Source organism: Tupaia chinensis, unplaced genomic scaffold (genome assembly GCF_000334495.1).
Source record: "Tupaia chinensis unplaced genomic scaffold, TupChi_1.0 Scaffold000141_1, whole genome shotgun sequence".
Taxonomy (NCBI): domain Eukaryota; kingdom Metazoa; phylum Chordata; class Mammalia; order Scandentia; family Tupaiidae; genus Tupaia; species Tupaia belangeri.
This window is the reverse complement of record NW_006159611.1, coordinates 3,658,659-3,680,426: the sequence shown is the minus strand read 5'-3', so window position 1 is coordinate 3,680,426 and position 21,768 is coordinate 3,658,659. Positions and strand designations below refer to the sequence as shown.

At 54.3% G+C, this 21,768-nt stretch overlaps 1 protein-coding gene across 1 annotated transcript in view; it reads right to left on the bottom strand.

Moving 5' to 3' along the window:
- MRS2 (magnesium transporter MRS2) overlaps positions 1 to 18,075 on the bottom strand; it is a 24,864-nt gene extending 6,789 nt beyond the window's left edge. Inside the window, exons 1-12 of the mRNA XM_027770555.1 lie at positions 18,047 to 18,075; positions 17,573 to 17,681; positions 16,001 to 16,166; positions 15,798 to 15,886; positions 10,221 to 10,288; positions 10,138 to 10,174; positions 9,417 to 9,590; positions 8,140 to 8,176; positions 6,200 to 6,312; positions 3,762 to 3,935; positions 2,326 to 2,456; positions 970 to 1,086 (exon numbers count right to left, since the gene is read on the bottom strand). Coding sequence (XP_027626356.1) covers positions 970 to 1,086; positions 2,326 to 2,456; positions 3,762 to 3,935; positions 6,200 to 6,312; positions 8,140 to 8,176; positions 9,417 to 9,590; positions 10,138 to 10,174; positions 10,221 to 10,288; positions 15,798 to 15,886; positions 16,001 to 16,166; positions 17,573 to 17,681; positions 18,047 to 18,075 — 1,244 coding nt within the window. The remainder of the gene's footprint in view (positions 1 to 969; positions 1,087 to 2,325; positions 2,457 to 3,761; positions 3,936 to 6,199; positions 6,313 to 8,139; positions 8,177 to 9,416; positions 9,591 to 10,137; positions 10,175 to 10,220; positions 10,289 to 15,797; positions 15,887 to 16,000; positions 16,167 to 17,572; positions 17,682 to 18,046) is intronic.
- Between the last annotated feature and the right edge of the window lie 3,693 nt (positions 18,076 to 21,768).

Sequence of the window (21,768 nt, the reverse complement as noted above, 5' to 3'; positions counted from 1 at the left end):
CTACACGCTTTCCAGGCGAGGACACGGGTCTCGTCCTCACAGGCCCGTCAGCCTCACTGTGCTGCAGGACCCCAGCCACGGCACTTAGCAAACACGTACCACCCGGTCCAGGGAGTGTAAACGTGCGGTGAGGGACTAGGGCAAGTGCGCCGCCACAGCCAGGGAGGAAAGCTGAGCCCGTGCTTATAACAACACGACCTCACTCCAAAGTGGGCATCTCCACGTCAGACCAAACGTGCCCAATCAGGCCACACGGTCCCACCTCCCTCTCCCCACTCCGTTCCCTAGGTAAGTTCTTCCAGTCGGTGCTCGGGGCCAGGCGGTGGCGCAGTGGTTAAGGTGGCTGGATCCTACGTGGCTGACTTCACCGTTAGAGCCCGGCCCAGCAGCTTGAAAATCATGCCAGGCGTGTGTGCACGTGTTTCCAAAACCGGACAGGAAACTGGAGGAGGGACTGCTGCGTGCCTATCCCCAGAGGCGGTGATTGCTCACCCGCCCCCTTCGCCTCTCCCTGGCGAGCACAGGCCCTGGAGCAAAACTAAAAAATGAGTAACAAAAAGGCCACCGGCCACGAAGGCAGCGTGTTCATCTCTGCGCTCTCCCAGCCCAGCCCAGCCCAGCGCCGAGTTCGCAGTCTCTACTCGGTACATCCTCACGCACCGAAGTACCCACGAGACCGCACGGGCATGGAGGGAAACAATGGGGGAGGATGCCGCGTGCTCCACGACCAATCGCCCGGAGGAGTCGGGACGGCGCGCCACGCCAGGGTGCACGGGACGAGGACGCACAACTCACAACACGTGCGGGTCAGGTACTCGGTACATCCTCACGCACCGAAGTACCTGTGAGACCGCACGGGCATGGAGGGAAACAATGGGGGAGGATGCCGCGTGCTCCACAACCAATCGCCCGGAGGAGTTGGGACGGCGCGCCACGCCAGGGTGCATGGGACAAGGACGCACAACTCACAACACGTGCGGGTCAGTCCACTTGGTCAGGCAGAGCTCCTCCAGCACCTCCTCATCGTCCAGGATCTCCAAAATCGACTCTTTGAAGATCTTAATGTCTGTTTCTAACTCTGACAGGCTGGAGGAACAGTGACACAGAACGTCAGTGGCGTGGACGCACAGGACTGGCTCCCTAAAAGGAGGGTGTGCCTTTTAGGGTATTCTGTCAAGATCCTCTTAGGCACTCATGGTAAAGAACAACTTCAGAAAGGAAAACTTCAACGTTTATCGTGCAAGTCAAGGCTCAATCCTGAAACCGAAACAAAACGAATCGGGGGCAGGTGGTGGTGGCACAGCTGGACCCAGGCGGCAGGGGTCCTGCAGGTTCATGTGTGCCCATGCGGGCTGGGACGAGGGTGGGTCACAGTGTGGGTCCCTGTGGGGCTGTGCGTTTGCCTTTGTCTCATTCACAGAGATACAGAGTTAAATGAAGAGAAAAAGAAAAGCTAATTAGTGAAACGAATCAGCGCCAGACATAAATTTCAGCATAGATTGCTTCTCTCAACAGCACAGAATCACTGTGAATTTACGGTTTGGGAGTTTATCTTCACTTTCGACCAGTATGGCAATATACACAAACACCGCCTACTCCAGTTAAAAGCTTCCTGAGCTTGGGGCCAGCAGGTGGCGTGGTGGTTACAGGCCGACCGCAGTTTGAGTCCTGGACCTGGCAGTTTGCTTTCTCCCTTTCCCTTTCTCTGTCTCTGGTCAAATGGAAAAACAGTAACAAATGGAATTAAATAGATCTTTTAAAGTTCCTAATCTCAATGTTTTTGGACCAAAAAACCTCCTGATTCAGGAATCTCAGCCATCGATTCCAAGTACTAACCACTGGCTAGCCCTCGAGTCCGACCTCCCGACCAGCACCCGTGCCCTGCGAGCGCGAGCCATCGTGTGCGGGCCTGTCGTTGTTTTTATCCGATCCCTCTGCTCAGCGACCGGCCCTGAAGGAGGCCGGGCTCCCTGCACAGGCCTGAGAACTCGGGCGGACACCTGGCAGGGCAGCTGTCGCCATGGACGAAGGACCCTCCCCACAGCTGAACACGAGCGCACAGCGCCAACCTCGCCACGGACCCAAACCCAAACCGCTGGCCGGCGGCTCCCACTGCTCCGGATTCCCAGTTTAAACCACGAGGGCCACAGAGGCACTGAGAGTCGGCCGTAACGTAAGACCGACTCGTTTCCTTCAGCGACTCCAGTTGGCGTTTGTGAACGGCCACTGTGCACCTGCGTGTACGCTGAGCATTCGGCCAGCAAGCCTAGTGAGCGTGAGGGCGAGAGGTCACTGACGCCACGCGGTGACCCGGAGCGCACTGACCTTTTGCCGTTCTGCAGTAAGACGTGCAGTTTGCTTCTGTCCACGGAGGAGTACTTGGGGTCCACGAGAGCATCCAGTGTCTCGAGGATGAGCGGCTGCAAGACGCTGAGCTGCTCCTGCAGGACGCCGACCTAGGCGACAACACCGTGCGGCCTCCCATGAGAACGAGGACCGCCTCCTAGGCAAGCCCCGGGCCGTGACTGCTCCTAGCACAGAGGTACAGGCGACGCCTCGAGCCGGGGACGGCGGGCCCCGACAGGGCCAGGGCACACCTCCTGGGTGTTAACGCCGTCGCCCGCTGCCCTCGCGAGGCTCGGACCCCACTAACAGGGACTTCCTCAGAAAGCCTTCCCTCTTCAATGATGGCAAAGTGCCTGCGGGATTAATTAACATGAACCTGCCATTCCATGACTAAAACACACACCTGCCATTTGGTGAACAGTATTACTGTGTGAAATCCCTATGAATGGCACTTTTTCAAACCACAACATAATTTGGGCTTTAAAACATAAATCGGGCCCCTGGTGGGGTGGTGAAGGTGGCTGGACCACACGTGGCCCATGCTGGGGTTTGAACCCCAGATCTGGCAGCTTGAGAAGCACTCCAGGTTCATGTGTGCACGTCCCAAACGCTGAAAGGAGAGAGAAGGGGCGGGGGATCGAGGGTGACCATCCCCACGGGGACGTCTATCGTTCTTCCCATGGTGTACACGTGCACCCTCCGGGCAGTAAACACACACGATGAACGATGTCATGGAGTCATCATGGGTGAGCATGTTTATGATGTACACAGTGTAACACGGAATAAAAAGGGATGCATTTAAAATTCATTTGTATATTTATATATTTAAGATGCTACTATTTATTTTATAAAAAATAAATTCGTCATAGGGGCACGTGCGCTTGCAGGAGAGAGACAGAGAGGGAAAAGTGAGAAATCACCCCTCAGGACCAATGGTCACGCTGCAGTCCCTTCTCCATTCTCCTCCTGGGATTTGGGGCACACAGGTACATACGCCCTGTGTGATTTTCAAGCCACCAGGTCCGGGATGTGAACTGTAAGCGGCCATGTGGGATCCAGCACCTTAACCACGGTTACCCGCGGGCCCCACTAAGACGCTATCTGAGAATGAGCCCTCAGTACAGTCGCCAGAGCCGTGTGAAGGGCAGCGGCTCGGAGAGCGCCTCCTGGAGCGTCAGGGGCCGTGCACATGCCTGGACTTCCTCCTGCAGAGCTGGTCCAACAGAACCGGCTTAGGAACCCCGCACCTTCCCTCCGTGGGCACCCGAGAGACGATTTCGTTTGCGGGGTGGCAGGAATGTGACTGGGACGTGACTGTTAGCAGCACTGCTTTGCCTTCCCACCCGGCGGATGCGAGCGAGCCCCGTCCGCGGTCTGCTCAGCAGAGGGAGCGTAGAAGCCAAGCGCGGCCTTACACGGAACTGCAGGAGCGCCTCCACAGCCCGGAACTCGAACGGCAGCGGGTACGTGACGAGCTGGCCCTCGCCCGCCAGCTGCGAAGGCAGTTCCCGGAACAGCCAGCGCTCCAGGTTTAGGTGACGGTAATCCAGAACCAGGAGACACTCGGGGGTTATCACGGCTTTCAGATACTGCAAAAAGAAAACAAAAACGCACATACACACAGGCACACACAAGCACATGCAAGTTGCCAAGATTCAGGAAAAAACAGAATTTATGCGGTACGGTTTAATACTTCGCTAATTTTAGATTAAAACTAAACCAATCAGTTTTTTAACACCAGGCTTCAATTTTTGTTTTTCCTTTGTTTAATTTCACTTATTACAATTATTCTTTAATTTGCTATAGGGCACGTGTGCTCAAGGGAGAGAAAGGGAGTGAGAAAGCGAGCTGCCAGATCTGGGACTCAAACCGTGGCTGGCCATGTGGGGGACCGGTGCCTTAGCCACCATGCCACCACTGGCCCCATTTTCACTTTTCTAATCACTAATTTTTATGGACAGCTCTTACAGTATGATTGTCTAGTACAACGTGTAAGGACCTGTTCTTTAAGAGGAAAGATAGGTCTTGGCACCTTCGACTCATCCCTTTTCTCTTTTCAGACTTGCCGGGGGGGCGCGTGCTCACCAGAAGCAGAAGTGACCCCTCGGTAGGGCACGGCCGTACCGCACCCCCTCTCCCCGTCTCGCAGATTCGGGGACACATAGCACATCCTGAATGTTTCAAGCATCGGAGCTGGGATTATTTTTTTTTTCACATTGTTTATTTATTTATTTTTATTTATTATTTTTAAATCTGACCAGAGAGGGACAAGAGACAGAGAGAAAGGGAAAGTGAGAAAGCCAGCCAAGAGGTCCGGGACTCAAACCACAGTCGGCCACGCGGGAGTCCAGCACCTTAACCACCACGCCACCTGCTGGCCTAGGAGTCGGGACTCTTAACTGTTCGGTCGGCCATATGGGGTTTAGCTGTCTTAGCCACCAGCCCAGGGGCTGGCCCCCAACCCGTTCTTACTAGATGAGCTCTACATTACTCACACAGCTGTGTGTTTATTATTTCCTAAGTAACCATGAGAAAAACAGGACAGAAGGGGAACTTAAGGTCTGCTTCGAAGTCGAGTTGGGCGAGAAGGTCACATAGTGGGAATGTACCTGGACCCATGTGGAAGTCCCCGAGGCACGTCTGGGGCCCTGGGCATGAGCCGGACAGGAGCACGTGTGTCCGTGATCCCGGCTCGCTGAGGCGAAGAGTGGACCGTGGCGTGACGGCTCCGCGGACGCCCCCGCCCCCCTCTCTGCCTTAGTGCTCAATTTAACACCGTGTAAAATCAGGAACTGCCCCAGGACTGCCCTGCTCGTGGGGGACAGGGGCCTTTCTGGGTACACCTCTCCCCTTCCTTTCCAAGGAAGGAATGAAACCGTCGCCTGTCCCCCCGTGGGGCTGCTCTCCCTGTGGACACACCGCTCTGCACACTTCCCTTAAAACACCTGTGACCATGCTCTCAAAACCATGAGAGAACTTCTCTAAGAGAGCAGCGGCCTGTGTGTGTGTGTGTGTGTGTGTGCACGTACACGTATGTATGTATTTACTTTCTCCTTGCCAGAGGGCACTTGTGCCTGCAGGGGTGCGGAGCGTGGAGGGAGAAGGCGCCCCATGGCCCATGGCCATGCCAAACCCCTTCTCTTCCACTGGTCCACACACATGCCTGGTATGTTTTCCGAACCACCGGGGTCGGGACCCACACCACGGTCATGCACATGGGATCTGGCTCCCTTAATCCCCAGGCTACTGGGCCAGCCCTCACGTGTTGCTGACCTGTAACCCTTGGCCCACCAAAATAACTGATGATCATGCTAACTCTTGATCACTAAGGAAAATCGACATATTGGCGACATGTTTAGTGTGCTCTGAGGACTCAGGGAAAGATCAAGTATCTTAGAAAGCTTTGCATGAAAACAAACCTCTAAGCTCATACGGTGGCATGGACATTCTTGTACTACTTGGAAAACTAGAATATGTTGCTGGTAGCTACGGATGTACTACAGTTAAATGTGACTGCACGTAATTGAAAATAAGTTACAGAACAAGATTCCTTCTTCTGTAATTTCGGAAGCTGGGCTCTAGGTCCAAACAGAAAGACCGCGGTCAGAACTTTCCGACATAAAGCGGGGCAGCATCTGCCATGCCCACGGAGCCTGGGTGCATTTACGCTGTAGTCCGATTCCAGGGCATGTGCATTTGCCTGTAATTCGGTCTGCAACACCTTAAATGACGAAATCCTTTGTTTCACATAGCTACTGTATTCCAGCATCACTGCTAACGGCTAAGGATGGGGAGGGCTGGGAAGGGACTCTCCGACTGGGGCAGAGCTGGGCGGGCAGAGCGGGCCTGTTACCTCCATCCTCATAATAATCCTGTTGCTCCTGGTCATGATGCTCATTGAGTGCTGAAATCTCAGATCTCTGGCTTGAAGACCCAACTCCTGGTACAACTCGGTTTTCTTCCTTTCTACAAAGAAATCAAAAACAGGGCTGAGCTAATACACTGCATGGCCGACAAGAGCCGGTGGACCACCCCTCACTGCCGTCCACACGGTTTCCTGTTACTACCAGAAACACGGCCGAAATGCACCTCTGCAAACCCATCTCACCTCGAAAACACGCGCAGGCTAAATGTGGCCAAAGGCTTTAATTACTTTGTTCTCTTTGCCATACAATTTCTTCATAAAACTTCTCCGTACTCAGCAGGCCCCTGGGATCATAAAAACACAGCTAGGCTTCACGGGAACGTGCCCTAGCAATGACAGTTCTAGAGACGGGCCATCTTCTACTAAAATAAACTGTACACAAGTCTACGCTCTATTTTTCCTCAAGACGTCTTCGGTATTTTCAGTCTAAGACAGATGAATCTACTTCCCTTTGTTTTTGGACTGACACAAAATAAAACCAAGCCAGTTCTCACACAGCTTCTCCTGTCTGAGAACTAAAGCCACCCCCTGAGGACGCGTGAGAGATGAGAGAGGCTCAGAGATCGTACTGACTACGGGGCCGACCACACCTGGGACTGGGCTATGAGCCGACAGCTTTTGAAGGAAGATGAACAGAAAGCATACACCGTGTTCTGGGAGGGTCCCAGCAACAGCAGCAGGGCCCGGTGGGAGGCGAGAGACCTGGAACTTGCCACATGTGAGTTCTACTGAGCTTCACCTTTGTTTCGTTTTGCAAGGGAGACAGACAGAGACAGAGAGAGAGTGCATCCCAACGGGGTGTGGGCAAGCTGCCACCTCTTCTCCATTCCTGCACCCTGGGGGGACCCGAGGCACGCACACGCTTGCACCAGGCATGTCTCTCAAGCGGCTGAAGCCGAGATTTAAACACAGTTGGCCATTGGGATCCAGTTCCCGTGACCACCACACCGAGGGGCTGCCCACCTGGTTTCTATCTTCGCTTTTTTGTTTGTTTTAAAGTTTGGCCCCAGGGCATGTGTACTTGCCAGAGAGAAGGTAGAATCACCCCCTAGGAGAGACGGCCACATTGCAACCCATTTTCCTCCTGCACACGTGCCCCGTGTATTTTCCAAGCACTGGGTCCAGGACTTGAACTGCGTAGTTGGCCATGTGGGATCCAAGTGCCTTAATAAGATGCCACTGGTTGGCCCCCACCTGGCATCATTTTTATGCTTTAAGAGACTTTTGCTATAGGGCACATGTGCTTGCTGGAAAGACAGAGATAGAAGGGGAGAAATTTTGCCCCTCCCTCCCAGGGGGATGACCACACAATCTGTCCTTCATTTTTCTCTTGGGATTTTGGCCATGCACATGTGGCAGGGGAGGTTCAAGCCACTGGGTCTGAGACTTAAACTGTGGTCGGCCACATGGGAGTCCAGTGCCTTAACCACCAAGCCACCTGCTGGCCCCCACCCGTTTTTAAAAGCAGCTGCCCACAGAGAGCAGAGGCGGAGTCCCGGACCGCCATGCGGGTGCCTGCCTGTCACTGTAGTCCCTTGTCTTCAGCCACTCGCTGCAGCCTCGATGGCATAAGGAGACTGAGGAGAGACCGGTGGGGAGCGTGTCTGTGGCCGGCTCCACGCCAGCCTCTGCTCTCCACAGCCCCTGAGCGTCCTGGTGGGCTACAGTGGCTCTCGCCAGAGGAAAGTAACCCTGGGCAGACGCACAGGTCCCGGCTACAGGCCCGCGAGGGCAGGGAACGATGCCGAAGCAGGGCCTCCCTGCAGCCCTGCACACACGGGGGCTCTTCAGCTAGAACACAACCCCCCGATTCCCTGACACAGTCATTCACGGATGTAAACAGGGACTTAGAAGAAACACACACTCACCGAAAGAAGTCACGTTGCCCTCTTTGTCAAATTTCGTCTGAAGACAGATAAGAAAACCGACATTAATGTCTCTCAAATTAGTATCCCGTCTACCTCACTGAGTGATACGACCCAAGTATTGAGAGGCAGATTCCAACAACACCTGACCTCAAGTTAAATCCAGTTCCACGGGTTAAAAAGACGCCCTTCTGCTGTGTCCTAACACAGCTCGGTTCCGTTGTGTTCCGAGCGGGCGCTCCACGGTAACGGTAAGCACCGCCAGGACCTCCATCAGAGGTGCCCGGACCGCCTGTCCCCGCTCTTCTCTGCCTGTGTCTACAGCCCCGGCCCTCCGCTCGGGGTTCACCCTCCCCCGACTTGGTTGGGCAGGCCAAAATTTGTGTCATATAAATTAGCTCTCCTCCTCAAATTTATTTCTCAAATCTACATACCCACTGCTGAAAATCTCAAAAGTATGTAAAATAAAACTTTACTGTTGTTAATTTGCTACGAGGCTATATACTTGCCAGAGACAGAGAGAGGGAAAGTGAGGAAGCCCCCAGAAGGGATGGCCACACCGCAATCCTTCTCCTCCGTTCTTCTCTCGGGATTTTGGTCACACACATGCATCCTGTGTTTTTTAAGCTGCCGGGTCTAGGACCTGAACCGCAGTGAGCCACATGGACCCACCACCTTCACCACCATGCCACTTGCTGGCCCACATGCCTATTTTTTAAATCAAACCATTTTCGGAAAAATTAAGAGCCTACAAAAGAGTTGTGGGATACTGCAAGCGATTCCCACATAACTTTACCCGGAGCCCTCAGCACTTTGCCCTAGAGGCCTTATTGTTTTCTCTCTCATAAGAAAAACACACACGCACACACAATTTTTTCCCGGGGCCATTTCAGAGAAAATTGCAAGATCGTGACCCTCGGATCATGTGTTTGTCGGTGGCACCCGGTGCTGCCTTCGAGGTGCTCTGCACAGTACCTGGCAGGGCACAGGTTCAAGCCCCTCCATGGCTAGCAGCCTCCTAGGACTTCCAAACAGACTCTGGTAGATCTTATCTGAGACGTGAAAGGCCTTACCTGGTACTAGAAGAGCTACAGCGGTTAGCAAAGCTACGAGGGGAAACCTAGCCGGGTCTCGTGTCACGGGCCGGGCACAACACAGAGCACGTGACCTGCGTGACAACTCCCACAGGACGGCATACTACCATCTGGCCTGACCGCGGAACCGACTACCTTAGGTAGGGGAGGTGCCTCCCGGGGAACAAACGCCCCTCTCATACTCACCACAGTGAACACCGGGGCTACGCTGGAGAGCGTGGCTTGGGAGACATCCGAGGTCCTGAACCGGGGCGAGTCACCTGCAGCGGGTGGAGGGCGTGAGCACACTGTGCAGCTGCGGAAGCCCTGGGCTCTCACTGCGAGAACCCTTCCCCACCTCAACGCTGGCAGGAACTTAGATTACGAGTAGGTTTGGCGAGGAGTCGCTGCTGGCAGCCCAGCCTAGGGGAGGCACTGGACAACCTGTGGGCGCCGATCGGTCCTGCCGCTGCTGATCAGCGCACCCCGGGGCTGCAATGATTCTCCACCAGCAGATGGCGTAGTGGCCGTGCCGCTGGACTCCCAGACCCCAGGGAAGACTCAGGACGCGCGCGGGCGCGCCCCGAACCCGGGAGGACGGACGGGCCATCGGGGGACTGCCCGCCGTCCCTCGCACGCACGCCCGTACCAAACACCGCTCGGGCACGAAAATACAGGCTCCCGGCAGCAGGGACACTATGGGCCGGCTGCACCTGCTGCAGGGCTCGCGCCCCGGCAGTCCATGGCGTCGGAGCGCCCTTCATGCCGCACCGGGCTCGGCCGGTCCCGGCGGCAGCTGCGGACTGCGCATGCGCGCGCCTGCGCCCTTTTCCCCCGGCGCACGCGCAGAGCCCCGCGGGGCGTGTCCTTCGTGTCCCATGGCCAATAGGAGCTCGCGTCCGGAACCGCCGTCGCACCTGCGCCTTACCTGGGCCCTGCGCACCTGCGTCCTCCCTGGGCCCTGCCTGCAAGGCGCGGAGGGAGGGTTGCGGGTGGGTGGGGCACGCTTACCTGAGCGAATCGATCCGTGCCTCTCCAGTGATTAGGCAGGCCTGATCAATGTCAATGATTTCTATTAACTAGTGACGGCTAAATGTGAAAAACAAAACCCTCAACATGGATATCACGCTTTGCGGTATCTGGAGCATTTTTATTCAAACCATGAATCATGAAATCTGCCTTTGGAAAGTGAGAAAGATACGAGCATTCCAAAATCGTCTGTTTTCTATTTCAGTTCAGTGTAGAAAACATGATCAGCAGTCACGTGGGATGACAGATGAAGCTGTTCCTAGTGAAGGAGGAGGGACATAGCCGCATAGGATGTATAAAATGCAAAACGCCATTGAATTTAATGGAATCGTTATTCTATATACCACCAAGGTGGTATACAAACAGATCCATTGTAAGGTGCGTCCCCACCTTGGCCTTTAAGAGGTGAGGGGCAGTGTCTTGCGTCTAAGTGTGGTATGCACACACAGTTTTAAATAATTACTTCACTGTCCCTTTCACAGCAAAGCACGTGAGTGTCGCAGATTTACGCTGAATCTCCACATGTGAACAAGGAGACACAGAACCGGTTCCTCTGAGGGGAGTGGGTCTGGGGGTGGAGTCGGCAGGCGGGAGACAAAGAAGGCTTCACAGAAGAGAGGCGGTTTGACTGGGGCACTGAGGACGTTGCTTCTGGAGGCTGAGGTCTGGCACGAACCCCAGCTCGGAGAACGCAGGCGGTAGATGGTCTGCTTCACTAAGAGCCTGATGATGAGCTAAATCTTCCCAAGCCGTTACATGCCTTCAGAGACCTTTATTTTAGAAACTATGTGATAGCTGGTTTTTCCAAACTGTGCCCTCAGCTCAGTGGGCTGGCTCCGTGTAAACTGGCCCTCGTGGGGCCGTCGGGAACACTGGGAACCATCAAGACTCGTGGGCTGGCTTGTGTGACGATACCCAGGTTCTTGGTATGTTTTAGACAAAGGCTTGAACGAAACAGGCCACTCTTGGCATGTGTGAGTGCATGCCCAAGGCCCCAGGAGGAGAAGGGAGAAGGGATTACAACATAGCCACCACCCCCACCCCCGCCTGGGGCAATGTCTCACTTTCCCTCTCACTGTCTCTGTCTCTTTCTCTCTCCTGTGAGCATATGCACCCTAAAGCAAAAGCCCCTAAAAAAAATTTATAAATCTGATGTTATCAGACTCTGATTCTGAGTTAAATTTTACCTTACTTTATATTTTTATGATTTAAAAACGTGTTCTTATTTATTGTGTCTATTATTTGTGTCCACTACTCAAACTGAAAACCCAGTTTTTTAAATTATTCTTCTTATTTTTGGGGGCAAACACAGCACCTGCAGTGGTAGGTGGGCCTCTGAGGTCCCGGAGGTTTTCAAGAGAGCTCCTCCCACCTTGCAGCCTTTCAAGGAATTTGGCCACAGGGGGGAGCACTCTTCCTACCGTTGCTTAATTGTTAGTTACTAACACGGAGTGTGAGAGAGTTCAATGATGCTGGGAACACTGGGTCTGGAAATCAGAGACTTGGCGGGGTGACCCCTGTCGTCTCCGTCCTTGTCACGGACACTCACCTACCTGCCACTGCACTTCGGTTCAGCCATCACTTCGTAAAGTTATTTATTTCTCCCAGTGGAGAGAGAAAGAGACAGGCACCCTGACAGGTCTTCACACCACACTCCTCCCCTCCACGCAGTCGGCCTGGACATGTGCACGTGTGTGTGAGGCCGCGTGCACAGGGGAGCCCTGAGACACCCATGGACCTGCCCGGGCAGGCTGGCGTCACAGTACGGCCCCTCACTGCCACTCCTCGGTGACCACTTTTGAAATCAGGACTCTTGGAAGGTGCTCGTGCCTGACAGACCGCTGCTCCACGCCGCTGCTTTGAAGACTTTCTCAGAAAAGTGTTAGACAAGCCTCTTCTGCTTTGAAGGAAACCCAGGGTTCAAGGTCACGGCCGGCAGCCGATGCGGTATTTAACCTCCTGTGGCACCCACAGGCGCGATGCGTGACCCCCTGGCCCTGCACTGAGACGGCGGCTCTCCGTTAGCAGAGTGAGGTAGAGCGCCGTGTGCCACGGTGTGCCCGCGAGGAATCTCACCTCTGCCCCTTCAGAAACCCAGCTCGCTGTAGGAGGCTGCAGTACCTTCTGCCTCCTGCTCACGTGGTTGGAAGCCAGTCCCAGGACACTGCGAGGAGGATTCAGTTTCACTTTCTCGGGACGGCTGGTAACGACTCTAGGCTCTCCTCAGCTTACCAGACCTGCTGGCCAAGCTTTGCAGCGGACACAGATGTGTCCACACGTGTCCATGACCCCGCGCCCAGGGAAAGGTCTAAAGGCATCTGAGCGTCAGTACAAAATGGCAGAATTTAAGCAAAGCAGAAAGGGCAGGGGACTGGTTTTAGGTTTTGCTGCTGGACCATGAGTTAGCTTTAGTCTCACCTCTTCTCTTTGGGAAGATCTCTGAGCCATATCCCTCTGTTCACAGCAGGAGGTTGAGACTCTCCAGTAACCCGCTGCTTCTAAGTAGCACTTGGCTTACACCGGCAAACTTACCGCGGATTGCCACCGTGCCTTCCGGTCAAGGTTGGCTGGGTGCTGGAAAGGTGGTGCCGGTTTTGCTGCCTCTTCCCCTGGAAAACACTGACTTCAGAGGTAAAAATAGATGACAAAGACAACAGGGCATCAGCTTGTCAGGAGCAGAACTAGAGGTGGCCACCTGCAGCTGCACCTGGGCGGCTACAGGACAGACCTGCAGTGCACACCCGCGGAGCGCAGCATCGCCCTCCATCTCAGGGACCTGGGGCTGCACACCCTTAACACACACGCGCCACAGTTGGATGGTGACACAGTGTTTTCTCTTTCTTTTCGAGAGGTTTTTGTTTTAGGGTGTTTGCATTTGCCAGAGAAAAAGAGAGAGAGAAGATGAGAAATCACTTCCTAGGGGGAACGGTCATGCCACAGTCCCTTCTCCTCCATTCTCCTCTCGGGATTCTGGGCAAGCACGCACATGAGTCCAGCGTGCGTTTCAAGCTGCCAGGCCCAGGACTACAACCGCAGTCAACCGCATGGGAGTCCAGCACCTTAACCCCTACGCCAGCTGCTGGCCCTGACACAATGCTTTCTTATCAACAACTTTACACTTACTGAGAGTACTCTTCTAGACACTTAGACAGATTTGTATGATACAGCATTCTTGCACACTAATGGAAAAACATAAATGAAATATTGTTAAGGCATTTGTCAAACTTACTTTGCTAAATCATAATTTATTCTTTAAGAACCGTCACAGACAAATCAGTTAACTGTAACATACGAGGTGTGGCACATGCATTGTCTCAGCCGAGGTGCTGGCAGTGCAGAGAGCAGGTCCCAGGGCCCCTGCTCACACGCACACCCCACTGTGTCACCACCCGCTGGCCACCGCGGTGCATCACTGAGAGGCAGATCTGCTTCCAGAGATTTAAAGGGGGACACAAAAAGTGTGCCCCTTGAAGCTAGAATACACGAAACGTGGTCATTTCTTTTCTTGCTTCTCCTTCGGGCTTGAGAAAACTCCTGATGCCAATTTGCTCTGTTATTTGTCTCTTCAGGATTAAAATGCAGTTAAACATGGGTAAACGTCTCAGGCGGGCTAGGTGTTCATTTGGTGAGTCTTGACTGCATTTTAGCCTAAATGTCCTTACGATCTTGTCATTTGCTCACATAGCTGCTTTCAAGCGTGCTTTTCAGATCTACACGCAGTGTTTCCTGCACCTCTGAAAATGCCTCTGGGAAGTGATCAAATGGGCGGTAAAACTGAGGGGTTGACAGTGTGCAAGCGCCGTGCCTTCCGCAGTCGGGCCACACTTCAGCCAGGACTCGAGAGTAGACAGCACGATGGGAGGATGGGATGTGGCGTGTGAGTGGAAAACACGAGTGGTCTGGCCTCTTATGCGAGGCAGGGCCTTATTGACCGATTAATCTCTTTAAAATTAAAATTCCCAAACTTTGAATGGCATCGGAGCATCCTGTTCATTACAGAAACGTTTCCCATTAGTTCCAGAAACTAGACTCCAGTTAACCAGTAACTCGGGGAGTGGCGACACGGTTTCCTGCAAAGCCGATGCTGTGTAATGGTTAACCCTGCCCCCAGCTGTTCGCAGCAGGGGGTGGTTCTCTTCCTCAGTCTTCCCCACTGCAATGACTGTGTCTTAGTACATTTTGCTAAAAAGGGCCCCCAAACCTTTCATGTCCTAAGGGGCAGTACTTTTACTTCAGCCATTCTCAGAGGTCTGAAAAATCATCTTGAAAACCACTAAGTGGAAAACCAGTGGTTCAAACCAGCCAGTTGACGATTTCCCCCCAGTAGCTTATTGATCGGAGGGGTCAAACACAAGGCCACCTAGGTACACTCACTGGTGGGAAAGAATAATGACAGCCTTTGAAGTTAAACAAAGAAAAGGCAATTTTGTCCTGAGGTTGTGTACAACGAAGGCCGGCTGTGGAGAAATTAGCCTGTCAGTGGAATGAGGATGTGAAAGAAGCCCTGGGGATATTTGAGCCGGGAAGGGCTCAGTCTCCGGGATGGGTCTGTGGCTGAAAACGGGAGTCACAGAAGCGAGAGTGTGGCGCATCGGCAACCTGCACGTCCGTCTCATCCTCACCTTAACCGAACCTGGTGTGAGTTAGGCGGGCAGCGAGCTAACCCACGTAGGGGCCAGCGCGCTTCGGTCCTTTGGGCGCACTGGCTACAGAATATGCTCGGCTTTACTTGTTTTGCTAAACACTACTGATTTCTGTAAGTGGTGCTTACTGCATGATTATGCCTGCAAACAATGACAGCTGAGAGGCAGAAAACAGAACTTAGTTCTGAGCCAGCGCATTTCCAGAGGGTTGGCCAGGGCTCCGAGTCGCGCAGGAGACAGTAAGATTGTGTTCGTGCCGAATCTCAGAGCATTACGCCCCCGTGGAGAGTGTCGGACATAATCTAAGTGCTAGTGAAGAGAAGGGGGGATTGTCTGGAAGGGTTTCGGGCTCAGGTTGCCTAGCTTCGTGAACGTTGGCGTTGCCCCTGGCTGGACGCTTCTCTCACCGTGGAGCAGAAATCACTTCGTCGAAACGGCGTTTCCACGTGAAGAACCCAAGTAGCCCCAGAAACTCCCTGGTGAGAGCGCGTGTCCCACGGGTGGAGTTACTCAAAGGACACTTGCTCCCAGAGGTGCAGGGTCACCTGAAGCCGCCGCGGGGTTGCAGCTCCTCAGACCTCCCGCCGAGGCATAAATCATTTACAGAGCCGACTCTGTCCCATGCCACATACCGGAGAGACCACACAGGGCTGGTTTCCGTGTCCGGCTTCTTCAGCTATGAGATGAGTGCTCTCTGGGCCTGATCCCTATGTGGTGTCGTGGTTAATCATACTCTGTGTCACTCCGGCAACTGCACAAACAGGGCCCCTCTGTGGTCTAACCGCACGTGGAATAGGACTCCAGGAGGGGGAGGAATGGCCACTGACGTGATCAAGGTGGACGTCGCTCAGGGTACACGTCTGTCCAGCCATCACGCCACACACCGTCATGGCCACGACGTGCATCTGTCATGTACACATCGAGAACGAGGGGGAGAGAGGCCACCCTCTTCACTCTGTGCCTCCCTCAGCATGATGGCTCCACTCTCTCGACGGTTCTGGTCTTCTGCAACGACAGCGCGGTACTTTGTTCTTCAGCTTCCGGAAACTGGACGGCACAGGACAGAGCAAACCTGTCCTGCGGAGGGCGCGTCCTGCCAGCAGAGACACCAAAGCTTACCCAGAGCGGACGGATCGGTGGCCACTGCAGTCCCGACGTGGGCCCCGTCCTCCACTGCTAGCTCGGGCCCCTGACCTCTCCCAGGCTCCTTGAGCCCCTGGATGGCCAGTGTGTCTTCGGCCGTGTTGGTGTTAAAGTCTCCTTCAGCCCGCTCCAGGTCTGTGCACTGCACAGAAGGAAGGTCTGGCGGGCGGAGACAACCCAGACACCCTTCAGAACGATGTGCGAAATGAAGGGGCAGAGAGTGGCCACAGCTGGGTGTGCAAATGGCGGCTGCCCCCCAGTTCACGGGTCGAGGCCCTAACTCCAGCGTCAGAACATGTCTGTGTTTGGAGCAGAGTCTTTAAAGGGGGTCTCAAATTTTCTTTCTTAAGAGAGATTTTTGCTATAGGATGCGTGTGCCCACCAGCCAGTCAGAGAAAGCGAAAGTAAGAAATCATCCCCTCAGGGGATGGCCACACCACAATCCCTTCTCCATTCTCCTCTTGGGATTTTGGGCACGCACGCACCCAGGGTGAGCTTTAACCACCAGGTCCAGGACTTGAACTGTGGTGGGCTACGTGGGAGTCCAGTGACATAACCATTACGCCATCCGCTGGTCTCAGGAGTCTCAAGTCGGCACGGGATCATTAGGGTGTGATATGAGCTTCGAAGGGCACCCAGAGGGTCCGTCTCTGCGAGTGAGGCCACTGGCTTCAAGACCGAATTCAGGATAGGGTTACTCTCTCCCCGGTCCTGGTGTACTCCTGGGGCTGGCCAGTTCCGGTGCATGGACCCACGCATTTGCCCCAGTCATCTGGACAAGAGAAGAAAGGCTCACCTTGGAAAAGGATGTCGAGAGGGGCCGGCCGATGGTGCAGAGGTTAAGGCGGCTGGATCCCACGTGGCCTCTGCCACTTCAGTCCTGGCACGTGTGTGTACGCCCAGAATCCTGAGGGGGAGTGGAGAAGGGATTGCCGTGTGGCCATCCCCCGGGGTGCGACTGCTCACCTTCCCTCTCTCTCTGTCTCTCTCTGTGAGTGCATGTACTCTGTGGCAAAACACTAAATAAAGAAATAAAAATGAATATTAAAAGAGGAGAGAACTCACGTGGGGGGTGAGGTGTGCCGAGCGCTGTCCACGCCCTGTCGTTTACCTCGCTGCGTCCCACATGGAGAGTTCTTAGCCGCTTTACAGGGGAGGCGACCCCTGGCCACACAGCTATCAAGGGGTCAGGCCGAGGTTCAAAATCAAGGTACGTGGGTCACATCAGATGAGTCAGCACAGCCAGTCTCTTCACGGCATAGCCACATCTGCAGTGAGTTAATTTAACGTCGATTTTGAGACGCTCCCTGTGGAAGAGGTGCACATTTCTACCAAGTTAAGAGATTTAAATAATTCTGACTGCATCAGGAAGTGTGTGCCTTTTTAAACTTAACGCATCTAATCAACGATTCCCGTAAACTCTCTCACAGCCTCCTGTGACTAAGAAGTATTACGTGAGTCAGTTCAGAGGGCAGATTCTGAGGAAAGGCCTCTGGAGTGCGACTTCCACCCGCAGGCCCTGGAGGGGACAGCTTTGTTCTTAGCGACCTGTGGCAGCCGAGGGTCCATCTGCCCGCTCAGCTCAGCTCGTGGGCTCCGTGAGTTCCGTGTGGCTGAGACAGCAGGCGCCTCTTCTTCCTTGCTGTGGAGCGAGTGCCTGGGGACAGGAACTCCCCAGGCGGCTAGTTAAATGCCTCCAGAAGGCCTGGCGCACTGATGAGTCCTCCGAGGGGTTCTGCAGTTGCAGGAGGCCCATTCCCCAACCCCTCAGAACAGCGCTCCGGAAGGCCTGTTTGCAGAGACAGGGGCAGAGGTGCCGACTGGGCAAAACTCCAGTGTGGAGAGTTTGTCTTCTTCTTTATAAAAGAATTTTATTTATTATTATTTTAATTTGACTAGAGAGAGGGAAAGTGAGAAAGCAAGCCGCCAGGTCTGGGACTTGAACCATGGTTGGTCGTGAGTGAGCCCCGTGCCTCAACCACAGTGCCACTTGCTGGCCCCAGGCTGCTCTGTTTTACACACCTTGCATGGATATCTGAAACGGTTTCCATCTCGCCTTTTCCAGCCTGGCTTGGGCCTCCCTCTCTCTCCCACCTCCAGCCCCTGCCTTTCCAGGCCGGTGAGTGGGCAGAGGCTGGGAAGCACTGCCCGCCAGGCTGGGCTCCCAGGGAGGAGTCCTGTGCCCACGCGGTCCATCCCTCTGTGCGCTCCTGGGTGAGTTCAGAGGTCCGCAATGTCAGATCGCGGCCCGTGGGTGGCGCTTTGTGGGTGCACAGGACCATGCTCCCTGCTGGAGACGCCCCCTCCCCTGGGCGCAGCACAAAGCAGGGCCCTGCAGAGCTGAGGCTGAGCGCTGAGCGGTGGGTTCAGGCCTCGGGCGGCCGGGAGGGGGAAGCTGACCCAGCGGGCGCCTCATCTTTCCTTCCATCCCAAAGAGGGGGACTGCCTTCCATGGCGTCCTTTCGGTCCAGACAAGTCTGTCCTCTTTCTAGGTTGCCCAGAGATGTTATCCCGGAAGGACACTGAATTTGATCTACAATTTTTGAAGTGATCATATGATTTTTCTGGTTTAATATATAAAATGGGGAATTAGATTAATTGATTTTTCTAACATCAAACCAATTTTGCATTCCTGGCATAAATGCGATTTAGTTAGGATATATCATTGTGTGTGTGTGTGTGTATGTGTGTGTGTATGCTATATTTAATTTGCTATAGGGTGTTGGTGCTCACTAGAGAGAGGGAGTGAAAGAGAGAGAGGGAGTGAAAGAGAGAGAGGGAAAATGAGAAATCAGCCGAAGAGAGAGAGAGAGTGAAAGAGAGAGAGGGAGTGAAAGAGAGAGAGGGAAAATGAGAAATCAGCCCCACGGGAGATGAGATGGCCAGCTGCAGTCCTTTCTCTCCATTCTCCTCTTGGGATTTTGGGAGTGCAGCCCATGTGCCGTCCGGTCTGGAACGCCAACCGCTTAGCTGGTCATGGGGGATCCGGCCACCGTAGCCACCACGCCATCTGGTCGGCCCTGTGGTCATGGGGGATCCAGCCATCATGCCATCTGGTCAGCCCTGTGGTCATGCGGGATCCGGCCACCACGCCATCTGGTCCTGTGGTCATGGGGGATCCGGCCACCGTAGCCACCACGCCATCTGGTCGGCCCTGTGGTCATGGGGGATCCGGCCACCATGCCATCTGGTCGACCCTGTGGTCATGGGGGATCCGGCCACCACGCCATCTGGTTGCTCTTATCATTGTGTATTTTACTCACTAATCCTTAACTTAGAATTTTTGCACTTATGTAACTTGTTCTTACCAGACTTGGGTATAAATGCTATGCAGCATCTAAAGGAGTTAGTACTGAGCTGAAATTGCAGTTCCTTCGATGCTGATCGGAGCCCACCAGGGAAGGCACGGGCGTGAGTCGCTTCTGTTTTATCAGGTTAGGGGAGGTCTGTAATTTCAGGAATCGTCGTCTCGTTCTTCCTCAGGGCCCTCCCGTTATTTTCAGAGCGTGGAAACACCAGCCCTGCCCTGGCTCCCCCTTCCTGCCTTGCCCTTTATGCCGTCATCCTCTGAGGGAGTCACAACAAACTTTGGTTAATCTGATAACTCTTTTTAAAGAACCGCCTTTCGGCTCTGTCAGTCATCCCTATAATAAGTTTTTTTATCTGTACCAATGGTCGTTGTTTCTTTAAAAAGTTCTCTTTCTGGCCCAGCTGTGGTGGCATAAGCAGGCAGGTGCCATGCGGTGTCTGAGGTATCATGGGAGCTCAGGGTTCAGTTCCAGCCCAACCCAAAACAGGCCTGTGCCCATCACCCTGGGAAGCGTGGCAGGAGGGTCCCAGACCAGTCAGGGCCCGTCAGCTCTCTCTCCCTCCGGCTCGCTTCCTGACACTTTCTCACTCTTAAAACATTATATCTCCTTAAGTTTATTTAGCTACTGTTATTTCATCTTCATTTCAAATTCTTTAAAAATAATTATTTAACTTTGTTATTTTAAAATTTGACCACTGAGAGACAGAGAGAGAGAGAGGGAAAGTGAGAGAGCGAGTCACCAGCTCTTGGACCGGAACCGTGGTCTGCCACGTGGGAGTCCAGTGCCTTCACCACCACGCAACGCGCCAGCTTCTATTCCAGCTTCCCAAGGCGATGGTTGGTTTGTTTTGTTTTGTTTTGGCCTTCCTATATCTATTAGGTTGTCAGAAAAGTCATGACACATTTTTGCACAGAAAAATAGAAAAATGCATCATGACTTTTCTGACAACCTGCTATCATCAGGGGTGGGCAGACTTCTGCTAGCCGGCCCCACGTAGCCCACGGCCTGTCTAAATGAAGCTTTATTGACACACAATCCCGGTACTTTGTTGTACATTGTTTATGGCTTTGTTTGTGTTACAACGGCAGCAAGCACATGGCCCACAAAGTGAAATACTGTCCAGCGTCTTATTGCAGAAGTTGGCTGGGTCTATATCAGATCAATGTTGCTCACTGCATTGTTCAAATATTCATTGTCTTTACTGTTCTTAGAGTGTCTTGGGATTGTGGGGACACATGCACATGTGCCCGGCGTGAGTCTCATGCTGTTGGGCCCGGGGCTCAAACTGCAGAGTTGGTCATATAGGACCCAATGCCTTCATCTCCACGCCACCTGCTGCCGTGCCACATCACCTCTCAAAGGTCACCTGTGAGTGTGTCTCTTTCCTCAACAGCCCCCTGCCCCCCCATGCTTCTAGGACAGAATCCAAGTCCCCTCTCCTCCATTCTCCTCTCAGGATTCTGGACATGCACGCACACGTGCCCAGCATGAGTTTGAAGCCGCCAGGTCTGGGACTTGAACCGCCATTGACTACATGGGAGTCCAGCCACATAACCATTATGCCATCTGGGGTCCCTCCTCTCTCCTTGTCAACCTGTGTACTGTCTACAACCAACTTGCAAAACTCCCCCTCCGGTTTTCTGTGTGTACTCCTCCTCCGGCCTCCCTGAACACCTCCGGCCTCCCTGAACACCTCCGGCCTCTCTGAACACCTCCGTTTCCAAGGCCATGCCTTGTGTGACTGTAATTGAACAGTGCCTGGCCAGGCTGCAGTGGTGCCCGCTCCCCTCGCGGGAGGCTCTGGCACAGGTACACAGGTGGCTCTGGGACAAGACCGTGTGGCCTGAGGTCAGGTTTTCACTTCTCTGTTCCCCTCCCCCCCAGGAAGGGCAGTACCCAGAGCCTAAGGTCAGGCGGTGGGGCGCCTGGAACTGGGCTGAGGGGCCAGCTGGTGGCCGTGGTGGCTGGACGCCACGCGCAGGAGCGAGATCTGGGTGTGCGGCGTGAGCGAGGGAGGGGGCAGGGCCCCGGCGGGTGAGCTGAAGATCGGGGCTTTCTAAAGAGAACGTTCGTGGTCCCTCCACAGTGAGCGTGGGACAGGGCTGGGCAAGGCCACCCTTTCCTGAGGCCTCAGGCTCCCGAAGCCCCTGTCCGCGGTGTCACCCAGGACTGAGCACGTGCGCTCGCAGACGCGGCCGCGCCGGCTCCCAGGTAGGCTCTCACGTCGGGTCTCCCTCTCCGGGTCTCCCTCTCCGCGGAGTCCCCGCCTCCCAGCAGGTGCCGGGCACACGGCAGGTGTCCGTTTATCGACTGGCTGCGAGACGACGCCCCCCAGGCGTCCCCTTTCCGCCACGCGCTTCCCTCGTAGGCCCAGCCGAGGCCAGCGCGGCCCCAGGGAGGAGCGCGGCGCGGGCCCGGCCCAGTTCGCGAACG